Here is a 24495-nt window from a genome sequence, read left to right as displayed (position 1 = left end):
GGCATTATAAGCAGTGTGGTCACAGGCTGTTGCTGGATGATCGTTCATGCTGTGCTCATGTTTGTGCTGCACTCGCATGCAAGCTAATAATAATAGCACTGCTGCAATGGTCAGGTCCATCTGGGGGGAAAAAAGAGATTAATAATGGCAAGACAACCTTGAAAAAATGAGAATGAATAATGAATAGAAATAAAAGGTAAATGTGCAAACTCTCGGGACGGGAGGCACTTTGAGCAGCGAGCACTCAAAGCAGGAGAGAGAAGAGACTGCTCGAGTTTGCTCGAGTTTGGGTCAGGGACAGGTGCATGACTCTAGTTCTTGAGGGCTGCAGCCTGCTGGTTTTTCGTGTTTCACAGTGTGAGTGATTAATTAAATAACAGCCTTAAGAGACCATGAACCTTGTTAGATTGGCTGCCAGTTAAGGGAACCACAAAGGCATGGTAGTACGGGTGATCTCTTGACCGAGAAGGTTAGTAGCTCAGCGTGAGTCAGGGCTCTCTACCTGGTTAATAATACTGGAAGGTTAACCTGGTCAGGCCCATAGTGCTGTAAGGTTAGCCTAGTCATGTGATGTACCGTTCAGAGGACCCAGACGCAGACCAGAGAGTATGCAAAAACATTGTCTTTATTCAGTCCAGAATCAAGCCAGGTAAACAGAGTTTAACAAATGCCAGAATTGAGATGCAAAAGAATGGTCAAAAAACAAAGCAGGGGTCTATAATCCGAGTCACAGGCTGAAGTACAAAAAGGGCTAGGCAAAAACTAAGTCAAAGAAGGCAGAAGGAAAAAGTTGAATAAACAAATAATCAAACAAGCAAACAAAACAGAAGGATAAGGATAAACTCATTGTCAATGGCAAAGGCTGTTGTTCTTGAATTTCAAATATACAGACTTACTATAAATCGGCGACTGGATATTGATCAACGGTCTGACAAAGAACAAGGCAGAGACTGGGGTTTAAGTACGTGAGGGAAGTTGACAAACTAGGCGGGGCACGGGAGTGAGGTGGGCTAAAAAAATGGACAACATGTGGAGAACATAATAGGGTAATGATACAATAACAAGGGGGAAACGAAAACGCGGACTGGATGCACATAGACTCACACATAATACAGACGGTTCTGGATTAGGGAGTAGACATTTGCATAGAGTTAGGAGACGTAGTGATAGTGAGAGACAGGTGATAGAACAGAGAGGCGGCGTTACAGACTTGAAACGGGAGATAATGTTAAAAAGTTAGTTACGTGTATAAATCTAAATACCCAAAATAAGTGACTGTTTTTAGTTAGACAGTCAGTAAGTGTGTTAATATAATTAGTACTGTACAATATCTATATTAGTAGTTTTTAGTAAGTAAAGTATCTCCAAAACCACCCGAATAGTGCAACAGGCAGACAGGGGAGTGACTATGGCTTGAAAACATCCTGACACAGACATAACAGGGGATGACAAATTGAAAAATAATAAAATACAAGAATTAAGCAAATAAACTAACAGACATAACTAGAAACATAACAGGTCAGGCCCAAAGTACTATAACTTTACATTTACATTTACATTTACATTTTAGTCATTTGGCAGACCATTTTAATCCAAAGCGATTTACAAGTGCATAGGTTCTTCCACAACTTAAAAGCATCACATCTATAACTAGCAAAACACGCACAAAGAGCTGTTCTAAATAAAAAGACAATAGTCATGATAAGTGCTATTTATTTATTTTTTATTACGGGTTAGGGTTAGAGAAGAGGGATATCGGAAGGCGTGTTTGAAAAGGTGTGTTTTTAGTCTGCGTCGAAATATGGGGAGGGATTCTGCTGTCCTGACAGTGGTAGGCAAGTCATTCCACCACTGAGGAACCAGAACGGAAAACGGGTGTGAACGTGCAGCTCAACCACCTGATACACGTAATGAGGGAACCACAAGGCGACCAGAGCTGGCAGATGGGAGTGGTCTTGCTGGGGTGTAGGGAGCAATTAAAAATTGGATGTAGCAGCCTGGAATGCCAACACTAGTGCCTTGCAGCAGATGCGTGCAGTGATAGGCAGCCAGTGGAGGCCAATGAGGAGTGGGGTGACATGAGCCAACCTGGGCTGACTAGTGGTCAGGCGGGCTGCAGCATTCTGGACCAGCTGGAGGGGCTTGATGGCACAAGCTGGGAGACCGGCTAGGAGGGAGTTGCAGTAATCCAGATGGGAGATGATGGACGAGGAACTGGGTGGCTTTCTCCGTCAGGAGATGACGAATACGGCTTATATTGTAGAGAAAGAACCTGCAGGTTCTGGCAGTGGAGGATACATGTGGAGCCAGGGTGAGGCAGTTATCAAGAGTCAGCCCCAGGATTCTTGGCCGTAAGGGGGGAGGATACTACAAAATCCTCCATGATCAGTGAGAGTTTTATTTTCGGAGAGGACTTAGCAGGGATGTAGAGAAGCTCAGTCTTGCCAAGGTTAAGCTTTGGGTGATGGGAAGTTATCCACGCAACTGTCCACTGTAAGCTTAACCTGGTCATCGAACCTGGAAGCAGATAGGCTACAGCAGCAGATACTAGTGCCCAGTACTAGGGTTGTGTGATCAGCAGTTTCTCAAACCACACTGTCTGACACAATCATTCCACGGTCACTTTGCATGTAGTTGCTGCCACATGACTGGCCGATTAAATATTTGCATTACCAAGCTGGTGTACATATGTATGTATATATAAGGTGGTCACTTGAGTGTATATTCTCCCTCCTCCTCGATGTTCACGGTGGTTTATTTAACTCTGAATGTAGTAAATCCCCGGCCAGATGTCCAGGTGCAGGACAGGTACTGCACCGACTGCATTACACAGGTCTGCCCAGGCAGGCGTTCTTAAAGATGGCTGTTCGCTGAGCTTGAGCTTGTCTAATGCACAGGTCACTGCAGAAAACCACTCTCTCTGCAGCTGCGTCTGGGAGGATGCACAGCTAGTAACACCTGCACACATATAAAACTTCCCTCTAAAAAAATCACCCATCCATGGCTTCTACTTCATCACTAAAGTAGAACACACCAGGGATTTCTTGCCTGCATAGGTACAGCACCTGTATAAAAATGTAATGGACAAAAATGTAGCTGATTCATTCATTCACTTCACTAATCTTTGTTTTCATAATATTTGTGCTGCAGTGTTACTGTACTTTAACCATATACAGTGGTGCTAGAATGTTAGTGAACCCTTCTGGACATCTGCATAAATGTAATGCGAAATGTGATCCCATCTTAATCCTAAAGTCCTAAAACTTGATAAATTGAACAAACAAAAAACACAAAACATTTCTTAATTCAGCGAAATTATCAAACTTTAAATGCCAGAAAAAGTATATGTACCCTTGGTTTCAGTACCTGGTGTGACATCCCTGAGCAGCAATAACCTCAACCAAACATTTCTGTAACGTTTCTGTAACTGTTAATCAGTCCCAAACACTTCCGTGCATGAACTGCTCTTTTCAGGTCTTTCCACAACATTTCTATAGGATTAAGGTCTGGACTTTCCAAAACACTGAATTTCTTCTTCTTTAACTATTCCTAGGTAGACCTACTTGTGTGTTTAGGGTCGTTGTCTTGCTGCATGACCCATCTTCTGTTGAGCTCACAAACGGATACCCTGGCAGCCGCCCTGGTCCTGAGGCACCAAAGCAGCCCCAAACCATGATACTGCCACCACCGTGCTTCACGGTTGGGATGAGTTTCTCATTTAAACCAAAAAGTTATATTTTGGACTCATCCGTCCACAGAACATTCTTCCAATAGCCTATTGGCTCATCAACTTTAGACAGGCAGCAATGTTCTTCTTGGAGAGTAGTGGTTTCCTCCTTGCTATCCTAACATGCACACCATGCATGTTCAGTGTTTGCCTGATGGTGGGCTCATGAACACTGATATTAGCCAAAGCAAGAGAGGCCTGTAGATCCTTAGATGTTACCCTGCGGTTCTTTGTGACCTCCTGGAATATTATACGCCTTGCTCTTGGAGTGATTATTGTTGACGACCACTCCTGGGGAGAGTAACAATGGTGTTTCATTTCCTCCATTTGTAGACTATCTGCCTGACAGTGGATTGGTGTAGCCCAAACTGTTTAGAGATGGTTTTGTAATCTTTTCCAGCCTGGTGAGCATCGACAACATTTTCTGAGCTCCTCAGGAATCTCCTTTGATCGAGCCATGGCACACTTCCAGAACTCAGTGTGGCGAAGACCAGACTTTGACAGGGAAGACCTAGATTTATGTTCTTTTTCAATAGGGCAGGGACCACTAAACTCACATCTCCAATTACCCCTTTAAATTAACTGATAATTCTAGGGGTTCACATACTTTTTCCAACAAAGCATTTAATGCTGGATAATTTAGCTCAATAAATAAATTACTTTGGACTGATGTGACACATTTTAGATCAGATTGCACAAATAATGTGGGATTTAGCAAAGTTTTCGGATGTCAGTATTTTCGAAGGAGCCAAACTAACTCCAAGAGTGGTCTCAGCTGTTTGTATTGGGCATGGAAATGTAAGTGCACGGTTGTAGAGCTTGTTTTGTGCTTTTATTAAACCATTAATTCATTTTATCTTTTAATGCATCATTGTAACCAGGTGTGTGGTATTGCTGCAGACCGTCCACTAGATACGGTAAAGTGTAATTTCGTTATTGCTAATTTGAACAATCTGAGGTTAGGGCTTGAGCCAGTCTGTCTGTTGTATTGCTGTTTGTTGTATTGTTAATCACGCATACTGGTTGCATACCTGTAGAGTGATTGAACGTTTGTTTGAAATTGCTGAGTTTGTCAGGAGTTTGTCAGGAGATTAGCGCTGATTTGATACTGCTTGTGAGCGATTTGTAGGTGCTTTAAATAGGCGTCTTCAGAGCGACGCCAGCGTATATTAGCCTTGCGGTAGTAGTCCTTCGTCATTAGTGCATCATTGTAACCAGGTGTGTGGTATTGCTGCGGACCGTCCACTAGATACGGTAAAGTGTAATTTCGTTATTGCTAATTTGAACAATCTGAGGTTAGGGCTTGAGCCAGTCTGTCTGTTGTATTGCTGTTTGTTGTATTGTTAATCACTCATACTGGTTGCATACCTGTAGAGTGATTGAACGTTTGTTTGAAATTGCTGAGTTTGTCAGGAGATTAGCGCTGATTTGATACTGCTTGTGAGCAATTTGTAGGTGCTTTAAATAGGCATCTTCAGAGCGTCGCTCCGTCCCAGTTTGCTATGCTGTTATGTTTCACCCCATCCCAGTGTGCTCTCTCCCCCGAAGACACCCCCTGCGACGTGGGCCTCCACGGCGTCGGAACCCCTCCAACCTCAGCTACACCCCGCTCACCCCCTGTAAGGACTTTGCTGTCACAGGGGGACTATGGAACTGCCAGTCTGCCACTCGGAAGGCTGACTTCATCCCTGCGTATGCCTCCCTCCAGTCCCTACAATTCCTTGCCCTAACTGAGACCTGGATCACACCTGACAACACCGCCTCTCCCGCTGCCCTCTCATCCTCCTTCTCCTTCTCGCACACTCCCCAGCCTTCTGGCCGTGGCGGTGGTACTGGTCTTTTAATTTCCCCCTCGTGGAAATTCTCTGTTCTCCCCCTCTCTGACCTGTCCATATCCACTTTTGAATTCCATTCTGTTGCAGTATCCTACCCTACTAACCTTTTTATTGCAGTTATCTATCGCCCTCCAGGGCACCTGGGAAGCTTCCTTGATGAGCTAGACACCCTTCTCAGCTCCTTCCCTGAGGATGACACCCCGCTGATTCTCCTTGGAGACTTCAACATCCACCTTGAAGCCTCCCAGGCTGCTGCCTTCCTACCGCTACTCCACTCCTTCGGCCTCTCCCTGCAACACTCTCCTCCAACCCACAAGGCAGGCAATGTCCAATGTCTTTGTGAGGAACTGCTCATGCTCTGATTTCACGGTTACCCCTCTGCATACATCTGATCACCACTTTATCTCATTCTCCCTCCCTCTTCCTCCCCATCCTCCTCCCCCTCCTCCCACCTACCCTTCCTCAGCCCGCCGTAACCTCCGCTCCCTCTCACCCTCTTCCTTTTCCACCACTGTCACCGCCTCACTCCCCCCTCTCGAATCCTTCTCCAAACTCCCTGCTGACTCTGCATCTGCCGCCCTTCTTTCATCTCTCTCCTCTGCTTTTGACTCCCTCTGTCCCCCTGTCTCAAAGCCGCCTCGCACATCCCCCCCGTCCCCTTGACACCCTCCGTACCTCCAGGGCCAGCCTCCGCGCAGTGGAGAGGAAGTGGGGGAAATCCAGAGATGCTTCAGACCTCACGACTTACCAGTCTCTCCTGGCGGCATTCTCTTCCGCTGTCACTGCCGCCAAAGCTAAATACTATCAAACACAAATTCGAACTCCGGTTCTAACCCCCGGAAACTTTTCTTTATTTTCTCCTCTCTCCTCAACGCACCGGCTCCTCCTCCTTAGTCCTCCTTCGCTGCTGATGACTTTGCTGATTTCTTCGATGAGAAGGTCACAGTCATCCGCAGATCCTTTACAACCACCGCCCCCCTCACCCTATCCCCTCTTCTCTTCTCCAAACTATCACACCTGACATTCTCCCATTTGTCACCACCCTTGTCAACTCCTCCCTGTCTTCCGGCTGTTTTCCGGCATCTTCCGAGAGGGCCCACATCACTCCGCTGCTAAAAAAGCCTACTCTGGATCCCTCCATCATCCAGAAATACCGCCCGGTATCTCTTCTTCCTTTCCTTTCTAAAACTATAGAACGAGCTGCTTCTACTCAACTTTCTTCTTTCTTTTCTAACAACAACCTGCTAGACCCCATCAGTCTGGCTTCAGATCGGGCCACTCGACAGAGACTGCGCTCCTCTCCGTCAGTGAGTCACTCCATGCCGCACGAGCAGCCTCCCTCTCGTCGGTCCTCATTCTTCTAGATCTCTCTGCTGCCTTCGACACTGTGGATCACTCCATCCTCCTGTCTGCCCTGTCAGCAACGGGCATCTGTGGCACAGCCCTGGACTGGATTGAGTCCTACCTCTCTGGTCGCTCCTTCCAGGTTGCCTGGGCTGGTTCGGTATCGACACCTCGGCCCCTCGCCACAGGAGTTCCCCAGGGCTCAGTCCTAGGCCCGCTTCTTTTTTCTCTTTACACTCGCTCCCTTGGCCCTGTGATCACTGCACATGGGCTATCCTATCACTGCTACGCGGACGATACCCAACTCTTCGTCTCGTTCCCGCCATCTGATACGCAGGTTTCAGCCCGTATCTCTGCTTGCCTGAGGGACATCCAGAGCTGGATGGACAACCACCATCTAAAGCTCAACCCAGGCAAGACTGAAATGATATTCATCCCTGCTAATACCTCTCCCCATCTGGATCTCTCCATTTCCCTCGAGGATACCACACTCACGCCGTCACCCAGTGCAAGGAACCTCGGCGTGGTGATGGACAGCAGACTGTCCCTTTCCGAGAACATTGCGGCAGTGACCCGGTCTTGCAGGTTCTTCCTATACAACATACGGAGAATCCGCCCCTTTCTCACCCCCTACTCGACCCAGCTCCTGGTCCAAGCGATGGTTCTGTCCCGCCTGGACTACTGCAATTCCCTCTTGGCTGGCCTCCCAGCATCCGCCATCAGACCCCTCCAACTTATCCAGAATGCAGCAGCTCGTCTGGTCTTCAACCTTCCCAAATACTCGCACGTCACCCCCCTGCTTACTACCCTCCACTGGCTGCCTGTCATGGCTCGCATCAAATTCAAAACATTGGTGCTAGCCTTCCAAGCAGTTAAGGGGTCTTCCCCAGCTTATCTACAAACAATCATCAGACCCTACACCCCTGCCAGACCTCTTCGTTCAGCCTCCACAGGCCGCTTGGCACCTCCCCCTCTCCGAACCTCCACCTGACGCTCACGACTGCTGTCTGTTCTGGCTCCACGGTGGTGGAACGAACTCCCCGTTGAGGTCAGAACTGTAGAATCTCTCCCCACCTTCAAACGCAAGCTGAAGACACACCTCTTCAAGCAGCACCTCTCCCCATCCCTCCCTACCTCCCTGTGAACCTTAATTGTTGTCTCTGTGACTTGCTTTGTGTATCGGTATTTTTTAGTTGGCTAGGTAAGCAGTGTTTTGATAGTTAACTTTGGTCACTTTTGCTCTGTTTGTTTGTTTCTTGTTTAAAAAAATAAATAAATAAATTGGCCCTCGTCCTTATCTTTGTTGTACAGGTAGCAGTTCAAATTGGACTTCCCTCTAGGGTCTTTCAGCGAACTTATCCCTGGTTATGGATATGCACTTTCTTGTACGTCGCTCTGGATAAGAGCGTCTGCCAAATGCCAATGATGTAATGTAATGTAATCTTGATTTAGAGTGGCAAAATTATTATAATAAGCCTATTGAATATGATCATTATTCATATCATATAAAAATGCTACAGGATTCAACATTAAAATTGGTCATGTTTACTCCTGTTTGATAAATCTGGAGGAAATTGTTATTTTGTTTCCGATCGCACACACATTTGCACACGGAGTTATATTGATAAATGAGGCCCACTGTGTGGATCGGATTCCCTGCAGTGTTACTGCACTTTAGCCATAGAAACAAACGGTGAGGATTGTGGCTTGGAAGGCAGTTGTATGAAAATAAATAGAATAAATAAATGACGGCAGGGGAACTCTATACCTTTCCATCCGCTGGTTTTATTGTGGTTGTGCGTTTAGTGTTTTCTGAAACGCGGGGTGACGCAGGGAATTCTCTGATGTTCTGTGTCTGCCTGGGCCTCCCAGGGCACACCTTCCCGGTAAGCGTACTGTTCTGTGGGGGAGGAGTCTGAGAGGGGACGGCTGGATGCTGGATAATCGGCACCACTGAGCCGCCCCAGAGCCACCTGGGAAATCAAGCCTCTTCAAACTCCCCCTCCACACCCACCCGCCCGCTTCCTATCAATACTCAGCATGTAGCTGCATGCAACAGCACCAACAGCCTAATCAAACCTGCCCACGGTGCAAATATGGGAAGATGCAGGGACATAGCCCAGGTAAGCCTTCAGTATTGAGGAAGCGGGGAGATGTACGCTGTACTTAATTTATTACACGCTGGCTCGTGAGCAAATTAAGTACATGTGTGGTGGCGCACAGAGCTGGCCGTTTTTCAAAATGGAAACTGCAAAACATTACATTATTACATTACTGTACGTTATAGTAATGTAATGTAATGCAAAACAGCAGCAGAAATAACAACAAACATAATAATAATCATCATCATTATGCCATTCGCAATGTGTTCAAAGACAGAGCTGCTGTAGATCCTCACAATGAGATGGGTGTTCAGTAGTGCTGTCACTACTTCATTCTAAGAGATGAGCAGGGTGTTCAGTAGTGCTGTCTCTGCTTCAGGGTGAGACATGAGCAGGGTGTTCAGTAGTGCTGTCTGCTTCATGGTGAGACATGAGCACGGTGTTCAGTAGTGCTGTCTCTGCTTCAGGGTGAGACATGAGCAGGGTGTTCAGTAGTGCTGTCTGCTTCATGGTGAGACATGAGCACGGTGTTCAGTAGTGCTGTCTGCTTCATGGTGAGACATGAGCAGGGTGTTCAGTAGTGCTGTCTCTGCTTCATGGTGAGACATGAGCAGGGTGTTCAGTAGTGCTGTCTCTGCTTCATGGTGAGACATGAGCAGGGTGTTCAGTAGTGCTGTCTCTGCTTCAGGGTGAGACATGAGCAGGGTGTTCAGTAGTGCTGTCTCTGCTTCATGGTGAGAGATGAGCAGGGTGTTCAGTAGTGCTGTCTCTGCTTCAGGGTGAGACATGAGCACGGTGTTCAGTAGTGCTGTCTGCTTCATGGTGAGAGATGAGCAGGGTGTTCAGTAGTGCTGTCTCTGCTTCAGGGTGAGACATGAGCAGGGTGTTCAGTAGTGCTGTCTCTGCTTCAGGGTGAGACATGAGCAGGGTGTTCAGTAGTGCTGTCTCTGCTTCAGGGTGAGACATGAGCAGGGTGTTCAGTAGTGCTGTCTCTGCTTCAGGGTGAGACATGAGCAGGGTGTTCAGTAGTGCTGTCTCTGCTTCAGGGTGAGAGATGAGCAGGGTGTTCAGTAGTGCTGTCTCTGCTTCAGGGTGAGAGATGAGCAGGGTGTTCAGTAGTGCTGTCTCTGCTTCAGGGTGAGACATGAGCAGGGTGTTCAGTAGTGCTGTCTCTGCTTCATGGTGAGACATGAGCACGGTGTTCAGTAGTGCTGTCTCTGCTTCAGGGTGAGACATGAGCAGGGTGTTCAGTAGTGCTGTCTCTGCTTCATGGTGATATGATAGATGAGCAGAATGTTCAGTAGTGCTTTCTATTTTATGGTTTGATTTATTCATTCATACACTCAGTGAGCACTTTATTAGGTATTTATTACACCTATTGTTTAGACTTATTAAGTCTTCTGCTGCTGTAGCCTATCCAATTAGAGGTTTGATTAATTCTGTGGTCAGAGATGTTATTCTGCATACCACTGTTGTAATGTGTGGTTATTTGTGTTCCTGTTATGTTCCCACCTTCCTATCAGCTTCAACCAGTCTGGCCCTTCTCCTCTGACCTCTCATTAACAATGCGTTTCTGCCCACAGAAATGCTGCTCACTGGATGTTTTTTATGCCACCTCTAGAGACTGCTGTGTGTGAAAATCTCAGGAGATCAGCAGTTTCTGAGATATTCAAACCACCCTGTCTGGCACCAACAATCATTCCACGGTCAAAGGTCACTTAAATCACAATTCCTCCCCATTCTAACCTTTAGTTTGAAAAACCGCTGTATCTGCATGCTTTTATGCATTTAGTTGCTTCCACTTGATTGGCTAATTAAATATTTGCACGAACAAGCTGGTGTACAGGTCTACCTAATAAAGTGATCACTCGGTGTATATGAATAATAATGATGAATAGGTACATTATTTCTGTGATAGTTCTTTGTGGTAATTATTCATAGGGGCAGGAGCTGTTCCAGGCACTGGCTGGTGGGCTCGCACTGGCTCTCCGACGTGAGGCAGTCTGAAGGGTGTGAGGGAAAGAAAGAAGAATATCAGAGAGGTGTGAAGAGGGAAGAAGGTGTGAATTAGACGGTTTGTGCTGCAGTCCTGTTCACAGGCGGGCAGAGCAACTCGGCACTCATCCTGGGCCATCCTCTATCAGCCAGGAGGAGCCACTGAGGACCCGAAGGGGTCGCCGTAGCGACAGGCTACAGCTGCTCGTCCCCAGAGGACCCTGTGATCTTAAAGATAATTTACTGTGCTGCTACAGATGGAGGGAGAGTGTGAGAGAGGGAGGGAGGGAGACAACGAGGGAGACGGAGAGGTAAAAAGGTAGTCAGTCATATAAACAACTGCATTATATGGTGGTGAAGTGTGGGGTCCACTCACAGAGCAGACACTACACTCAGAACTGTCCTGCATATCCAGTGTGGGGTCCACTCACAGAGCGGACACTACACTCAGAACTATCCTCCATATCCAGTGTGGGGTCCACTCACAGAGCAGACACTCAGAACTGTCCTGCATATCCAGTGTGGGGTCCACTCACAGAGCAGACACTACACTCAGAACTGTCCTGCATATCCAGTGTGGGGTCCACTCACAGAGCAGACACTACACTCAGAACTGTCCTGCATATCCAGTGTGGGGTCCACTCACAGAGCAGACACTACACTCAGAACTGTCCTGCATATCCAGTGTGGGGTCCACTCACAGAGCAGACACTCAGAACTATCGTCCATATCCAGAGGACAGCACCAATGAATGCTGGGTAGAATTTGGACAAAATACACTATTGATGAACTTCCAAAAAACGGACAGTTAAATGTTGTGTTTACCACAAAAACGGTGACACCCACTACCAGTATTACAAGACATGAAGCCAGCTAGTCTTCAAGCTTAGTTCATTACTCCCCGCACCCCTAACACAAAGCATCCCCTAGACAGCACTACAGAAATAGAATCGGCCAAATTATAGCAAAACAACAAAACAAAAATTACATCACCTATTGGGACATACAAACAAAAACACGAAGCAAATTAGAGTGTTATTGGACCCTACAAAGAGATTACATGACCACAGTGAAAGAAATACCAACCAAAAAGGACATATTGACAAAATATAGACTCAGTGAGCACTTCCCATTGAGACAGGTAGACACCGGCAGACCTGGCTGTCCAGAGAGGACAGGTTGTGCTCATTCTGTCATATTCAAGAGCTGGAGACTGAGCTTAATTTCCTCACAAAATGTGAAAAATACAGTGAGGCAAGAACGTTGTACTTCTATGAAATTAAATCTGCCCTGAATTTGAAACAGTCTCAGAGGTAGAAAGGCTGCCATTCCTTTTGGGAGGGAGGAGGGAGTGTGTGGCTTTGGTCCATGACTAATTTCATATTTTTGTCTTTTAGATGTATAATTTTCTTTCTTTCTTTGCTGTGCGGTTTGACTGTAGCTCAGTTTGTTGCTGCTTTTGTCTTATCTGACTTATGGCTTTATATGCTGAGGCAAGGTGTACCCTTACCATACCAATAAAGCTTATTTGAATTTGAGAAAGAGATGGAGGGGGGGAAGAGAACAGATGATATGGTTTGTATTAATGCTGTTTAACCCCTTTACACGTAAGCCCCCTAGTGGCCTGCTGAGAAATCAAGCACCAGCATCTCGGGCACTCAGTGCTCCTGTAACCAAATGATGAATGGAAGCAACAAACTCTGTATTCAAGTGTTAGTAGTCGATGATACACAACAACTATGTCAAAAACCGGGGTTTTCAAGTGCCAACATTGTCCCGTAGTTCAGCCTGTTAACACCCCCTTCGCAGTGTCATCTGTAACTAGCATTAGACAGGTCAATATCTGTGTCTAAATATTGAATAAATATACAGTTTTACGACAGGTTTTCGATATAAAGATGTCCTTTTCATGATTCAGTGGTCATTTATGGTCTTGAACTATCTGCATGGGATATAAACATGCAAATGTCAAGTGGGGTCATTGTTGTAAACCACCATAAATATGCTTTATAATGGACAAAAAACATTTTATTAATTCTGTGGTTTTGGATGGGTATTTGGAACCCTAGATATTTTCAAATAATATGCCGTCGAATTGAGTTTCATGAGTCAAAACAGTTGATTTGTCGTAAAATATATGATTATTTTGTGATTTACAGCAATGTACAATTCAGCCATCTTGGATAGATTTGGAGATAGTGAAGACTACACAAGTTCTTTTGCATGACTTCTGATTTTGAAGTCTTTTGAATTTTGAAAAAATTCCTGACAATTTTTGCAGATGTGAGAAAATCTGATGAAAATGAAAGTGGTGTGATGTGAAATGGTCAACGGCGCCCTACTATTCCAAACCAGTCTTGAATTTGTCTGGGGACAAATTCTGGTTTGATTTTGTCAGCAGTCATGAGTGATGTGGAGTGATGTAAACAGGAGGAAGCACAGGAGACAAGCCAGCTAGCTATATACAGGTATCTAGGTTGCTTTCCCACTAGGTATGATCTTGCATGTGTCTCTATCACTGGATCATGTACTCTGTTCCAGAGTAGCTACCGTCAGCTGTAGAACCAGACCTATTTAAGCACAACCTGTTTTAATTATTATCCATCAAGCAATGAATTAACGGAATAACAAATATAATTAAATATAGTGATTACTGAATGTCTTCTGTTTAATATTAATTAAAGTATAAAAGTGTAAAAAACAAGAATGCTATCAAAATAAATAATTTCTCGTAGCTTTGGCAACTTGGAAAAAGTCCAGAGTGTACTATTTTTGTTCCATATGTCTTCAGCAGTTAATTTAGTGCATTTATATCTAAATTAAGAAAATAAACAAAGCTAACTTGCAACAAACAAGTGTCTTCATTTAAGCATTTTGCCAAGCCTCCGTGATACCCACACCCACAGTTATACAGCCTTAAATACAACAATACATAAATAGGTGAGGATTGGCCAGATTTGGCATCTGTGTGAAGGGGTTACATTATATTGATGACAGAAGAGGCAGAAGCATTGATAAATCATGAATAGAACAATGCTTGTTTGATTCATTTCCTGATATCCAGAGAGGATATTTTACCTCTAGAGGATGTGCCTATAATGTGCATTTAACCGAACAGAGTACTGACCTCTATGTGGACAGACTACAGTCAGTGACAAGGCAAGACGGATGGGAACAATTAGATAACATTACACATGTGCCATTGAGTGGTGTGATTGATTTTGATGTAATTACTTAATTGTCTGCTATTTGTATAATCCCAGAGTAAATGTGTTGTAAGTGCAGAAACACAGACCCTTCTGTTCCAAATGCATTTTTCTCCATATCTGGAGAGCCCCTTCTAACTGATAGGTCACTCTTTCTCTGTTTTCTCTGATAAATAGACTCTGGTGAGAAATGCATTACCTCTCATTTTCTCACTTCCTCCATCCTCCTCATTCTCTCTCCAGATATATCCATTAATCACTCTCTCTCTACCTCTGGCACCTCTTCTCTCTCTCTCTCTTTCTTTGTCTCTCTACCCCTCTTCTCTCTGTATCCTCTTTCTCTTTTACCTTCCCTCCTTCATCTCACTCTCTCAACCTCTGGTACCTTTTTTCTCTCTTTCTCCCTCTCAAGCTCTAGCACCTCTTATCTCTCTCTCTCTCTTTTTCTTTCTTTGTCTCTCTCTACCCCTCTTCTCTCTATATCCTCCATTTCTTTTACCCTCCCTCCTTCATCTCACTCTCTCTGAACCCCTGGTACCTCTATTCTCTCTCTCTTTCTCTTTCACCCTCTCTCTGGGTTGTCTCCCCAACCATTCAAACAAGCAGCAGTGGCACCGTGTGATTTATGTGCATTGGAAAGAGGCGGCTGTGCGTTTTTGGGGCCGTGTTTGTTGCCGTGTTTTATGAGAGGAAATGCCCAAAGCTACCCCACAGGCTGCTGCTCCCTGGCCAGCCAGACCTCCTATAAAAACGAGTGGCAAAAAGCCACCAGGATCAACTTCCCTATCTCTGTAATGGAGTCCCACTGATGTGGTAATGAGTTATAGCTCGCAGCGCTGGTCTCCACCTGGCTGTGCTGTGCTTTTTAAGCTGCTGATTTCCACCCAGAAACCAGGTGAAGCACCTGAGCAGTCATTGAGTTTAGTCAGGACAGAAACCAGCAGACACTCCCACGCCTTATATATATATACCACATGAAACTGCTATTATTGCAAATTGCATTGTCTTGCAGTGTGAACTAAAACAAACATTAGAATGTATTGGAAATCTGTATGGACCTCCTCCATGTTTTTCCACAGTATTGCTCAATGTGTTACAGCATAGTTTTCAATATGTTACAGCATAGTTTTCAATGTGTTACAGCATAGTTTTCAATGTGTTACAGCATAGTTTTCAATGTGTTACAGCATAGTGTTCAATGTGTTACAGCATAGTTTTCAATGTGTTACAGCATAGTTTTCAATATGTTACAGGATAGTTTTCAATGTGTTACAGCATAGTTTTCAATATGTTACAGGATAGTTTTCAATATGTTACAGGATAGTTTTCAATGTGTTACAGCATAGTGTTCAATGTGTTACAGCATAGTTTTCAATATGTTACAGGATAGTTTTCAATATGCTACAGGATAGTTTTCAATGTGTTACAGCATAGTTTTCAATATGTTACAGGATAGTTTTCAATATGTTACAGGTGTTATGTTCCTGTTTTCTGTCTGTTAGTTTATCATTATTTATTATCATTTATTTATCATTTATCATTATTTATTGTTATTCCTGTAATTAGCCAAAGTCAAACACTGAACTTCATCGAATTCTAGTAATTTGTGGAAAATCTGTTACCATCACTTTTTAATAATTAAAAGTTTTTTTTCTCTTTTTTTTCTTTTTTCTTTTTCCCATCATAATCACAATACTTTCCATCTAACAATAACATTTTCTTCTTTTAATCAATAGCTATCTCTTTGTTTATATCTATTTTGTCGTCTGGCTTTGTCATCGGATATTGGAAAATGTATAATTCTTCATGCAAATATCTGTGTGTTTGGGCATGTTGTTGTGTTCTATATCTGTCAAACCTTTTCTGCTCTTTTATATCAGTTTTTTATCTGAGGTTGCTTGCGAATGCAAATGCCCCCAGCGTGGGTAACAGAATCCTTAGTAACAGTTTATAGTACAGTTCCATTCCCTGCCCCCAGCGTGGGTAACAGAATCCTTAGTAACAGTTTATAGTACAGTTCCATTCCCTGCCCCCAGCGTGGGTAACAGAATCCTTAGTAACAGTTTATAGTACAGTTCCATTCCCTGACATTACCTTGGTGCCTATTGGTAATGCTTCATTTTACACATAATACTAAGGGGAATATAAAATGAAGAATTACCAAGAGGCTTTAATGGCCTAGTTGACGGATAGTCTTATTCAGGGGTGTAACTGCTTGGTTGCAACAAAAGCCTGCACCCACCCCGGCCCTTTCTGGGCTTAGTTTCCTCAATGTAAATGGAAATATTCTAATAATTCAATACAGTATTGGTTAACGTTAAATAAACCATTGGCAAGTGAACTTGAATTTCGGTAGTTAATGGGAGGAAATGAAAGCGTACTGTAATTCTCATAGGTATGCGCAGGGCTCTGTCGGTGTGTCTCTGGAGGTGACTGTATAAGCTGTGGGGCTGATAACCCCCCTCCACTCCACTTTTTCTCCACAGTAAGCCCCTCTGACACCCCCCCTCTGCCCCCCTCCCTCTCTCCCCAGGCTCAGTCTCCCTCAGTGTGTTCCTGGTGTCGATGGCGGTGACTGTGTGCACCGTGTGGCTGGTTACGCTGTGCGGAGTCTGTGGCTGGTGCCAGAAAAAACTGGTGAGTGACTCGCAGCCCTTAGAAGCATCACACCAACCAGTAACACGGCTCATCCACGCACACACACACAGGATATAACTAACCAGCCAATAGCACAACTCAACCACACACACGCACAGGATATAGCTAACCAGCCAATAACACGGCTCATCCACGCACAGGATATAGCTAACCAGCCAATAGCACGGCTCAAACACACACACACACACACACACACACACACACAGAGGATATAGCTAACCAGCCAATAGCACAGCTCAAACACACACACACAGGATTTAGCTAACCAACCAATAGCACAGCTCATCCACAAAGGATACAGCTAACCAACGAATAGCACAGCTCATCCACACACAGGATATAGCTAACCAACCAATATATATATATAGCTAATGTTTTTCATATTGAGAATTTTCATACTGTAGCCTCATACATATGGAAACATGCATTTGTAATGTCATGCTACTTCTTATTATTTAGTCACAAACTGTTTCTTTCTGCACCAAACAGAATGACCTCTGTCATGTTCATGACATAATTATTTTTAGTCTTTGGGTACTGCAACTGACACAGTACACACCCTGCACTAGTGTAACTGTTTTTCAGGACTTTCTAGTTAGCACTTTACTTACATTGTACACTAAATACTGTTCTAAAGGTATGTTCCCAGATATAGTATATAGACTGCATATACCATGCACAGTATATGCACACGTGTGTTTTCACAATGAGCACATACTTGTCTGTGAATGGATATGGAAACAGGGGGACTATATTCATGTGCGCCTGCTGTGTACTTCAACATCACTCTTCATCGGATAAAGAAAACATTTTAAATCTTCCCTCAGAATAGCCAATCAACACCTCTTCATTCACATCAATGTCAGATAAGGGGCCAAATCTATTCACTTTGTGGTGTACTGAAATGGAAACGATTAACATAAATATTACTGGCTAATCTGCTGCCCAAACAGTGGAATGGACTCTGGGCTGGGTAAAATCTGCACTCAAATGCAGTGACAAATGGACTATCGGACCTCTTCCTTTGTGTCCAGGCTGATAATGCAGCATGAAATGTGATTGGTTAAAAGGACATGGGTGTTCATTAAGCAGAGTTGAATAGAAAATTGCCCCCGCGGCTTCCTTCAGTTTTACGTGTTTGGTTTTTGAGTGCTTAAAAAAGGCGGGCCTCTGGAACAGTCAGGATCACAGGTGAATCATTCAGTTCATTTATCTGGTGCCAAAGCCAGTCTTCAAATACTTGGAGGGCCCCGGTGGGTGGGGAGGTCAGGAGACAGAGTTTTGAAATGATAATGTATACCTTGTATTTAAGGCAAGAGTTAGTGGAAGGCAATTGCAAAAAAATGACTACATTACCCATAATCCCCTCAAGGTCAGTGACATGCTTTATCGTTAAGCGCTAGAAACCACCTTAAATGAAGAATTCTCTCCATATATGTGGTTGCTGGGTCAGTGTTTTGTCTCAGCTTACACTTTTTTGTTTGTACAAACTGAAAAGTATTTTATCTCACAAAAAATGTGCTGAGCATATATACTGGAAAGTAAAACTCCACCTACAGAAACAAAACAACTGTTTGTATATAGACACTACAAAATACTATTTATATACTCAGTGACCACTTTTTATGGTATTTATTAAACGTATTACACTTATTGGTCTTCTGCTGCTGTAGCCCATCCACTTCAAGGCTCCATGTGTTCAGAGATGCTCTTCTGTATACCACTGTTGTAACACCTGATAATTTGAGTGGTTTTGAGAAGGTGTTTTTGCCCACAGAACTGCCGCTCACTGGATGTTTTTTGTTTCCACGATACTCACACCCACACCCACAATTATTCCACAGTCAAAGTCAGTTAGACAACATTTCTTTCCCATTCTGACATTTGATCTGAACAATTGAACCTCTTGACCATGTCTGCATAATTTTATGCATTAAGTTGCTGCCACATGATTGGCTGATTACATGTTTGCATTACTGGACTGGTGTAGCGGTCTACCTAATAAAGTGGCCGCTGAGTGTATATTTAATACAAGAAAACGCAAACAGAAAGTGCAAGCACAACACAGCAGAAAAATATTTGCATTAGGTATGGGTATGTTGAATTGTGTGGGAGGTGTCTTATGAGATATGGGGGGTTAATGATATTTAATTTTGAATAGATGGGTTTTGAGATGGGAGATGAAAAGGGGGAGTGAGTCAGAATCTCAGATGGATGGGGGAAGTGAGTTCCAAATTCTGGGTGCAATATGAGAAAAGGCTCTGATCTCCTTGAGTGGATGAAGGATATTGCATTTTCAGTATTACTGTTTGAGTGGATAAGGGATAGCAGATCTTCAGTATCACTGATTGAGTGGATAAGGAATAGCAAAGCTTCAGTATTACTGTTAAAATGGATAAGGAATATCAAAGATTTGATATTACTGTTAAAGTGGATATGGTATATCAGATCTTCAGTATTACTTTTTGAGTCGATAAAGGATATCAGAATTTCTGTATCACTGTTTGGGTGGATAAAAGATATCAGATCTTCAGTATCACTGTTTGAGTGGATAAGCGATATCAAAGCTTCAGTATTACTGAGTAGATAATAGATAGCAGAACACCAGTACAACCTACTGAGAGTATCATGGATATCAAAGATTTAGTATTACTTCTTGACTGGACAAGAGATATCAAACTTTCAGAATTGCTGTTTGAGAGGATAAAGGATATCAAATATTCAGTAACACTGTTTGAGTGGATAATGGATATTACAGCTTTCATATTACTGTTTGAGTGGATAAGGGATATCAGATCTTCAGCATCACTGTTTGAGTGGATAATATATATTACAGCTTCAGTATTACTATTTGAGTGGATAATATATAGTACAGCTTCAGTAACACTGTTTGATTGGATAAGAGATATCACAGTTTCAATATCACTGTTTGAGAGGATAAAGGATATCAAATATTCAGTAACACTGTTTGAGTGGATAATGGATATTACAGCTTTCATATTACTGTTTGAGTGGATAAGGGATATCAGATCTTCAGCATCACTGTTTGAGTGGATAATATATATTACAGCTTCAGTATTACTATTTGAGTGGATAATATATAGTACAGCTTCAGTAACACTGTTTGATTGGATAAGAGATATCACAGTTTCAATATCACTGTTTGGGTGGATACAGGATATCAAAATTTCAGTATCACTCTTTGACTGTATAAGGGATATTAAAGCTTCAGTATGATTGAGTGGATAAGGGATTTTAGGTTGTCAGTATCACTGTTTGAGTGGATAAGGGATATCACAGTTTCAGTATCACAGTTTGAGTGGATCAGGGATATCAAAGCTTCAGTATCACTCTTTGACTGTATAAGGGATATCAAAGCTTCAGTGTGACTGTTTGAGTGGATAAGGGATATTACAGCTTCAGTATCACTGCTTGAGTGGATGATGGATATCAAAGCTTCTGTATCACTGTTTGAGTGGATAAAGGAATTTAGATCATCTGTGCTCGGTTGCATAAAAGACCTTAAGTGTTTCCCTTAACTCTGACACTTAAGGGTTGATGTCCCCTTTGCTAAGGGAATTATCTGAGGGTGTTGCATATAAACCCTTAAACGTTTTTTTTTTAGGTAAGGGAAACAGTTAAGTGCTCTGCTGCATTGGTTGACATTTTACTGTAGCAAAATTCAACTGTAACCATGGATGCGTTATCTCATCGGTTACGATCATTAACTGTTGGCTATAGTTACAATAAGAAGCTATACGTTCTCCATTCACTGAGGTTCTAACTCCAAACCTACAGTAGCCAAGCTATATTTTATAAAATACGGAAATACGGAAAATAAAAAAAGGAATCCAAATTGGACAGATGAGAAGTGTATACTGTTAAAGGATTACGGGAAAAGGAAAACAATATTAAAAAGCAAACTTAATCTGACTGTGACAACGACCAAAAAAACAAAAGATGTGGGAGGGAATAACAGATTAGATTAGTGCTAGAAATCTAGCCCTGAAGAGGACAATTCAGAAGAGATGAGAATATATCCAGATGAGAATATATCCGTATTGGCAAAAAAAGAATTGAGCAATTATAGGAGGGAATCCAGCAAAACAAGTTAACTAAAGTCATAGCTAGCCTTAGATAACTATAGCAAGCCATATTCAATCAATTAATGTTGAAATTCTATATTGTATTAATGTTATAATGATATCAAAGCTTCAATATCACTGTTTATGTGGATAAGAGATATTAGTTCTTCAGTATCATTGTTTGAGTGGATAATTGAATCAGATCTTCAGTATCACTGTGAGTGGATAATGGATGTCAGATCTTCAGTATCCATGTTTGACTGGATAAAAGATATCAAAGCTTCAGTATGACTTTGAGTGGATAATGGATATCAGATCTTGAGTATCACTGTTTGAGTGAATAAGAGATATCAGTTCTTCAATATCACTGTTTGAGTGGATAAGAGATACCAAAACTTCAGTATGACTGTGAGTGGATAATGGATAGCAAAGCTTCAGTATGACTATGAGTGGATAATGGATAGCAAAGCTTTGGTATGACTATGAGTGGATAATGGATAGCAAAGCTTTGGTATTACTATTTCAGTGGATAATGGATACCAAAGCTTCAGTATGATTTTGAGTGGATGATGGATATCCAAGCTTCAGTTTTACTGTTTCAGTGGATAGGGGATATCAAAGTTTCAATATACCAGTGGATAGGTGTTAGGGGGAAGGCCGTAGAATTAATGTTTGAATGTATAAAGGATTTCTGAGTTTCAGCACTACTTACCAAGTAGTATTTTTGTCAGTATTTTTGTCACACAGAAGCATACTAATGCTTTTCTTAACTGTTCACCAATCCTAACAAAAAATACAATCTTTGTTGAAGCACAAAAACATAAATGCTCAGGCTGATGTTTTCTGATGGCCACATTGACAGCAAGCATTTAAACCTAATTTTCACAGTAACTGACTTGGCAATTCTCCAATTTGTAAAGTTCACATAGGCGGATATAGGCACACTTGTGAAGTCTTTCCAGAACTCTATTGCTTTCAACTAGTACTCCAGTGAGTGTTCAGTTGAGACCATTATGTATGTATCACGTATGGTCTTACGCCTTAAACAGGGATCATCAAATCTGGCCCTCGACCCCAAATTGACCCCATGGTTTTCTTTTCTCCCGGGTAAGTAACTGTAACAACATTTAGTGCTGCTGATTGCCCAGGCTGTCTTCACACCTGACTCCCAGGTGAAGGGAGGGTGGAAAATGAGCTGTTCTGGGCCCTGGAGAACCGTGATTTGATGGCGCACTTCCTGCCCTGACTGTGTGTTTGGACTGTTGCAGGAGAGGCGGGGCCATGTGGGCGGGACAGCAGCAGAGTACTTCCTGTTCTGAGGTGCAGCCTGTTTCTGAACCCCGCCACAGTACATGCTGCATGGTCACATGGTACAGCACTCTGCCCTGCATGTACCCAGAATGCACTGCTGCCTGAGTCCTTACCGGTGCACGTAACCCGATGAAGCCGCTCTGAGGCGCCGCTCTGAGAGAGCCCTGAGTCTGGGCCGTGCTGCTGGCTGAATCAAACCCGCTGAATGAATTGCATTTCACTGAAATTTTGGATTTCATAGCAATCTGAGCAACTCGTGCTTGTGAGAAGGAGGGAAGGGGGTGGGCAATGTGGCCTGAATGGGGCATGGGGGCATGACTACCTTCCAATGCTTCGTTTGAAAGATTTGAGCATCTTCTAATGCTGGTCAGAGAATGGTGACATTAATCAGACGTGATTTCCAGTGTGAAAGTCAGAACTGGTAAGAACCAATGTAATGCATACTCTCTGCTGGATCATTGCTCACTCTGTTCTGTGGCGTCAGAGAATCAATACGTGCGTCTCTCAGTAGCAGAGTATAACACAGTGGCATAGAGCAGAGTGACAGTGAGTTATAGCACATTATACAATGGATAGGTCCAGTCCATTGTCTCTATTGGTCAGTTTGCGCTCTAATATTACTCCGCGTTTGTAGATCACCGCTATCTACTTTGTAATCAAAATGGACGTAACTTGACGTTATCGTCATCTTGCCGCGAGTAGCCTACAAAAGTAAAATAAAATGAGTGTGTTTAAAGTGTCCTTTGATATGGAAAGGAGTAGGAACTAAAAAAATACAACTTAGGCAACATCCTCAGATTGAAATACCAGCAAGACCACAAAACCTTGGCGAAGCAAATGATGACTCATAACGACACTATGAGTTATTTCAATAACTGCACGTTAGCTGGCAGTGTCCTGATAAACGTCTACAACAAAAACAAATGACTTGTGTGTGTCAGTGTCGTCTGGTGTAACGTAAACTAGCAAGCTAGTTAACGTTAATGCAGTGGGGATACCTTATTGCAATAGCGTTGCTTAGCTAAGGTTAGTGCAGTGGGGATACATTATTCCTACTTACCTTAGTACCGTTGCTTCGATAGTGAAGTGGGGGATACATTATTGCTAGCTAACGTTCACCATACTGTTGCTTACTGTTCTACTGTTCAGCGGAAGAGTACATTTACCAGAAAACATAGTTTCATTAAAAATACATTTATTAAAAATTTGTCTTGTCTTTCTTTAGTGAAATTTTGAGAGATAAATATGGTAACCGTTGTTTAAAAACATTATGGAACTCGAACCTGTGGTATAACCACCCCACTAGCTGTGCCAATATCCACGATATACCACGGGTTCTTGTTCCATAACGCTTAAGTGTGCTATGGCACAGTGTGAAACAGCACAGTGAATGACAGCACAGTGAGATACAGCACAGTGTGATACAGCACAGTACAGCACAGTGAGATACAGCACAGTGAGATACAGCACAGTGTGATATAGCACAGTGTGATATAGCACAGTGTGAAACAGCCTTCTCATCTGAGCACTACCCAGTGGGCTGTGCCGAAATAGTTAGCCAGAACAAAAATATTTGTGTCAAATAGTGATTTCACATCAGTAGGCTACTTAACACATACCACTAATTCCATAATACCTAAATGGCCCCAGGGATTTGTGTTAATAACATTTAAAATGTTGAGTCTGAGAATTGTTGAAATGAGCGATGACATCGAAAGCCAACTTCTGGAGAGAATAAAGGCAAGCCCACATTTTGCCGTGCAGGTGGACGAGTCCACTGATGTTAGCAACACGGCCTTATTGCTAGTTTTTGTGAGATACAGCTGGTATGGTCATTTGTTATGAAGATCTGCTTTTTGACGTCGTATCGGTGTCTGCACAGACAGCGCTGTGTCAATGATGGGAATACATCGTAGTGTTGTCAAGCGAATCCAAGAGAGGGCCCCGGAGGTAAAGCGCATGCATTATTTCTTACATCAAGAAAATCTGGCAACGAAGAAGATGTCACCAGAGCTGCGTGATGTCATGAATGTGGCTGTGAAAACTTTCAACTATATTGAAGAAATGCAATCAACTCAAGATGTCTTGCTGCCCTATGTGCTCAAGGGCCCAACAGCTGTGTGGATGTTACTGCAGGTCCCAGTCATGCACCTTAACCACTGCTACAGGCTGCCCCAGTCATGCACCTTAACCACTGTTCTACAGGCTGCCCCAGTCATGCACCTTAACCGC

At 43.2% G+C, this 24495-nt stretch overlaps 1 protein-coding gene across 1 annotated transcript in view; it reads left to right on the top strand.

The window, feature by feature from the left end:
- LOC133111132 (uncharacterized) overlaps positions 1–24495 on the top strand; it is a 248977-nt gene that overhangs the window by 76316 nt on the left and 148166 nt on the right. The window contains exon 2 of the mRNA XM_061221278.1: positions 16743–16846. Coding sequence (XP_061077262.1) covers positions 16743–16846 — 104 coding nt within the window. The remainder of the gene's footprint in view (positions 1–16742; positions 16847–24495) is intronic.

The sequence above is a fragment of the Conger conger genome, chromosome 15, assembly GCF_963514075.1.
Source record: "Conger conger chromosome 15, fConCon1.1, whole genome shotgun sequence".
NCBI classification, from domain to species: domain Eukaryota; kingdom Metazoa; phylum Chordata; class Actinopteri; order Anguilliformes; family Congridae; genus Conger; species Conger conger.
The sequence above is the reverse complement of the archived record's forward strand: the minus strand, read 5'-3'. Positions and strand labels throughout refer to the sequence as shown.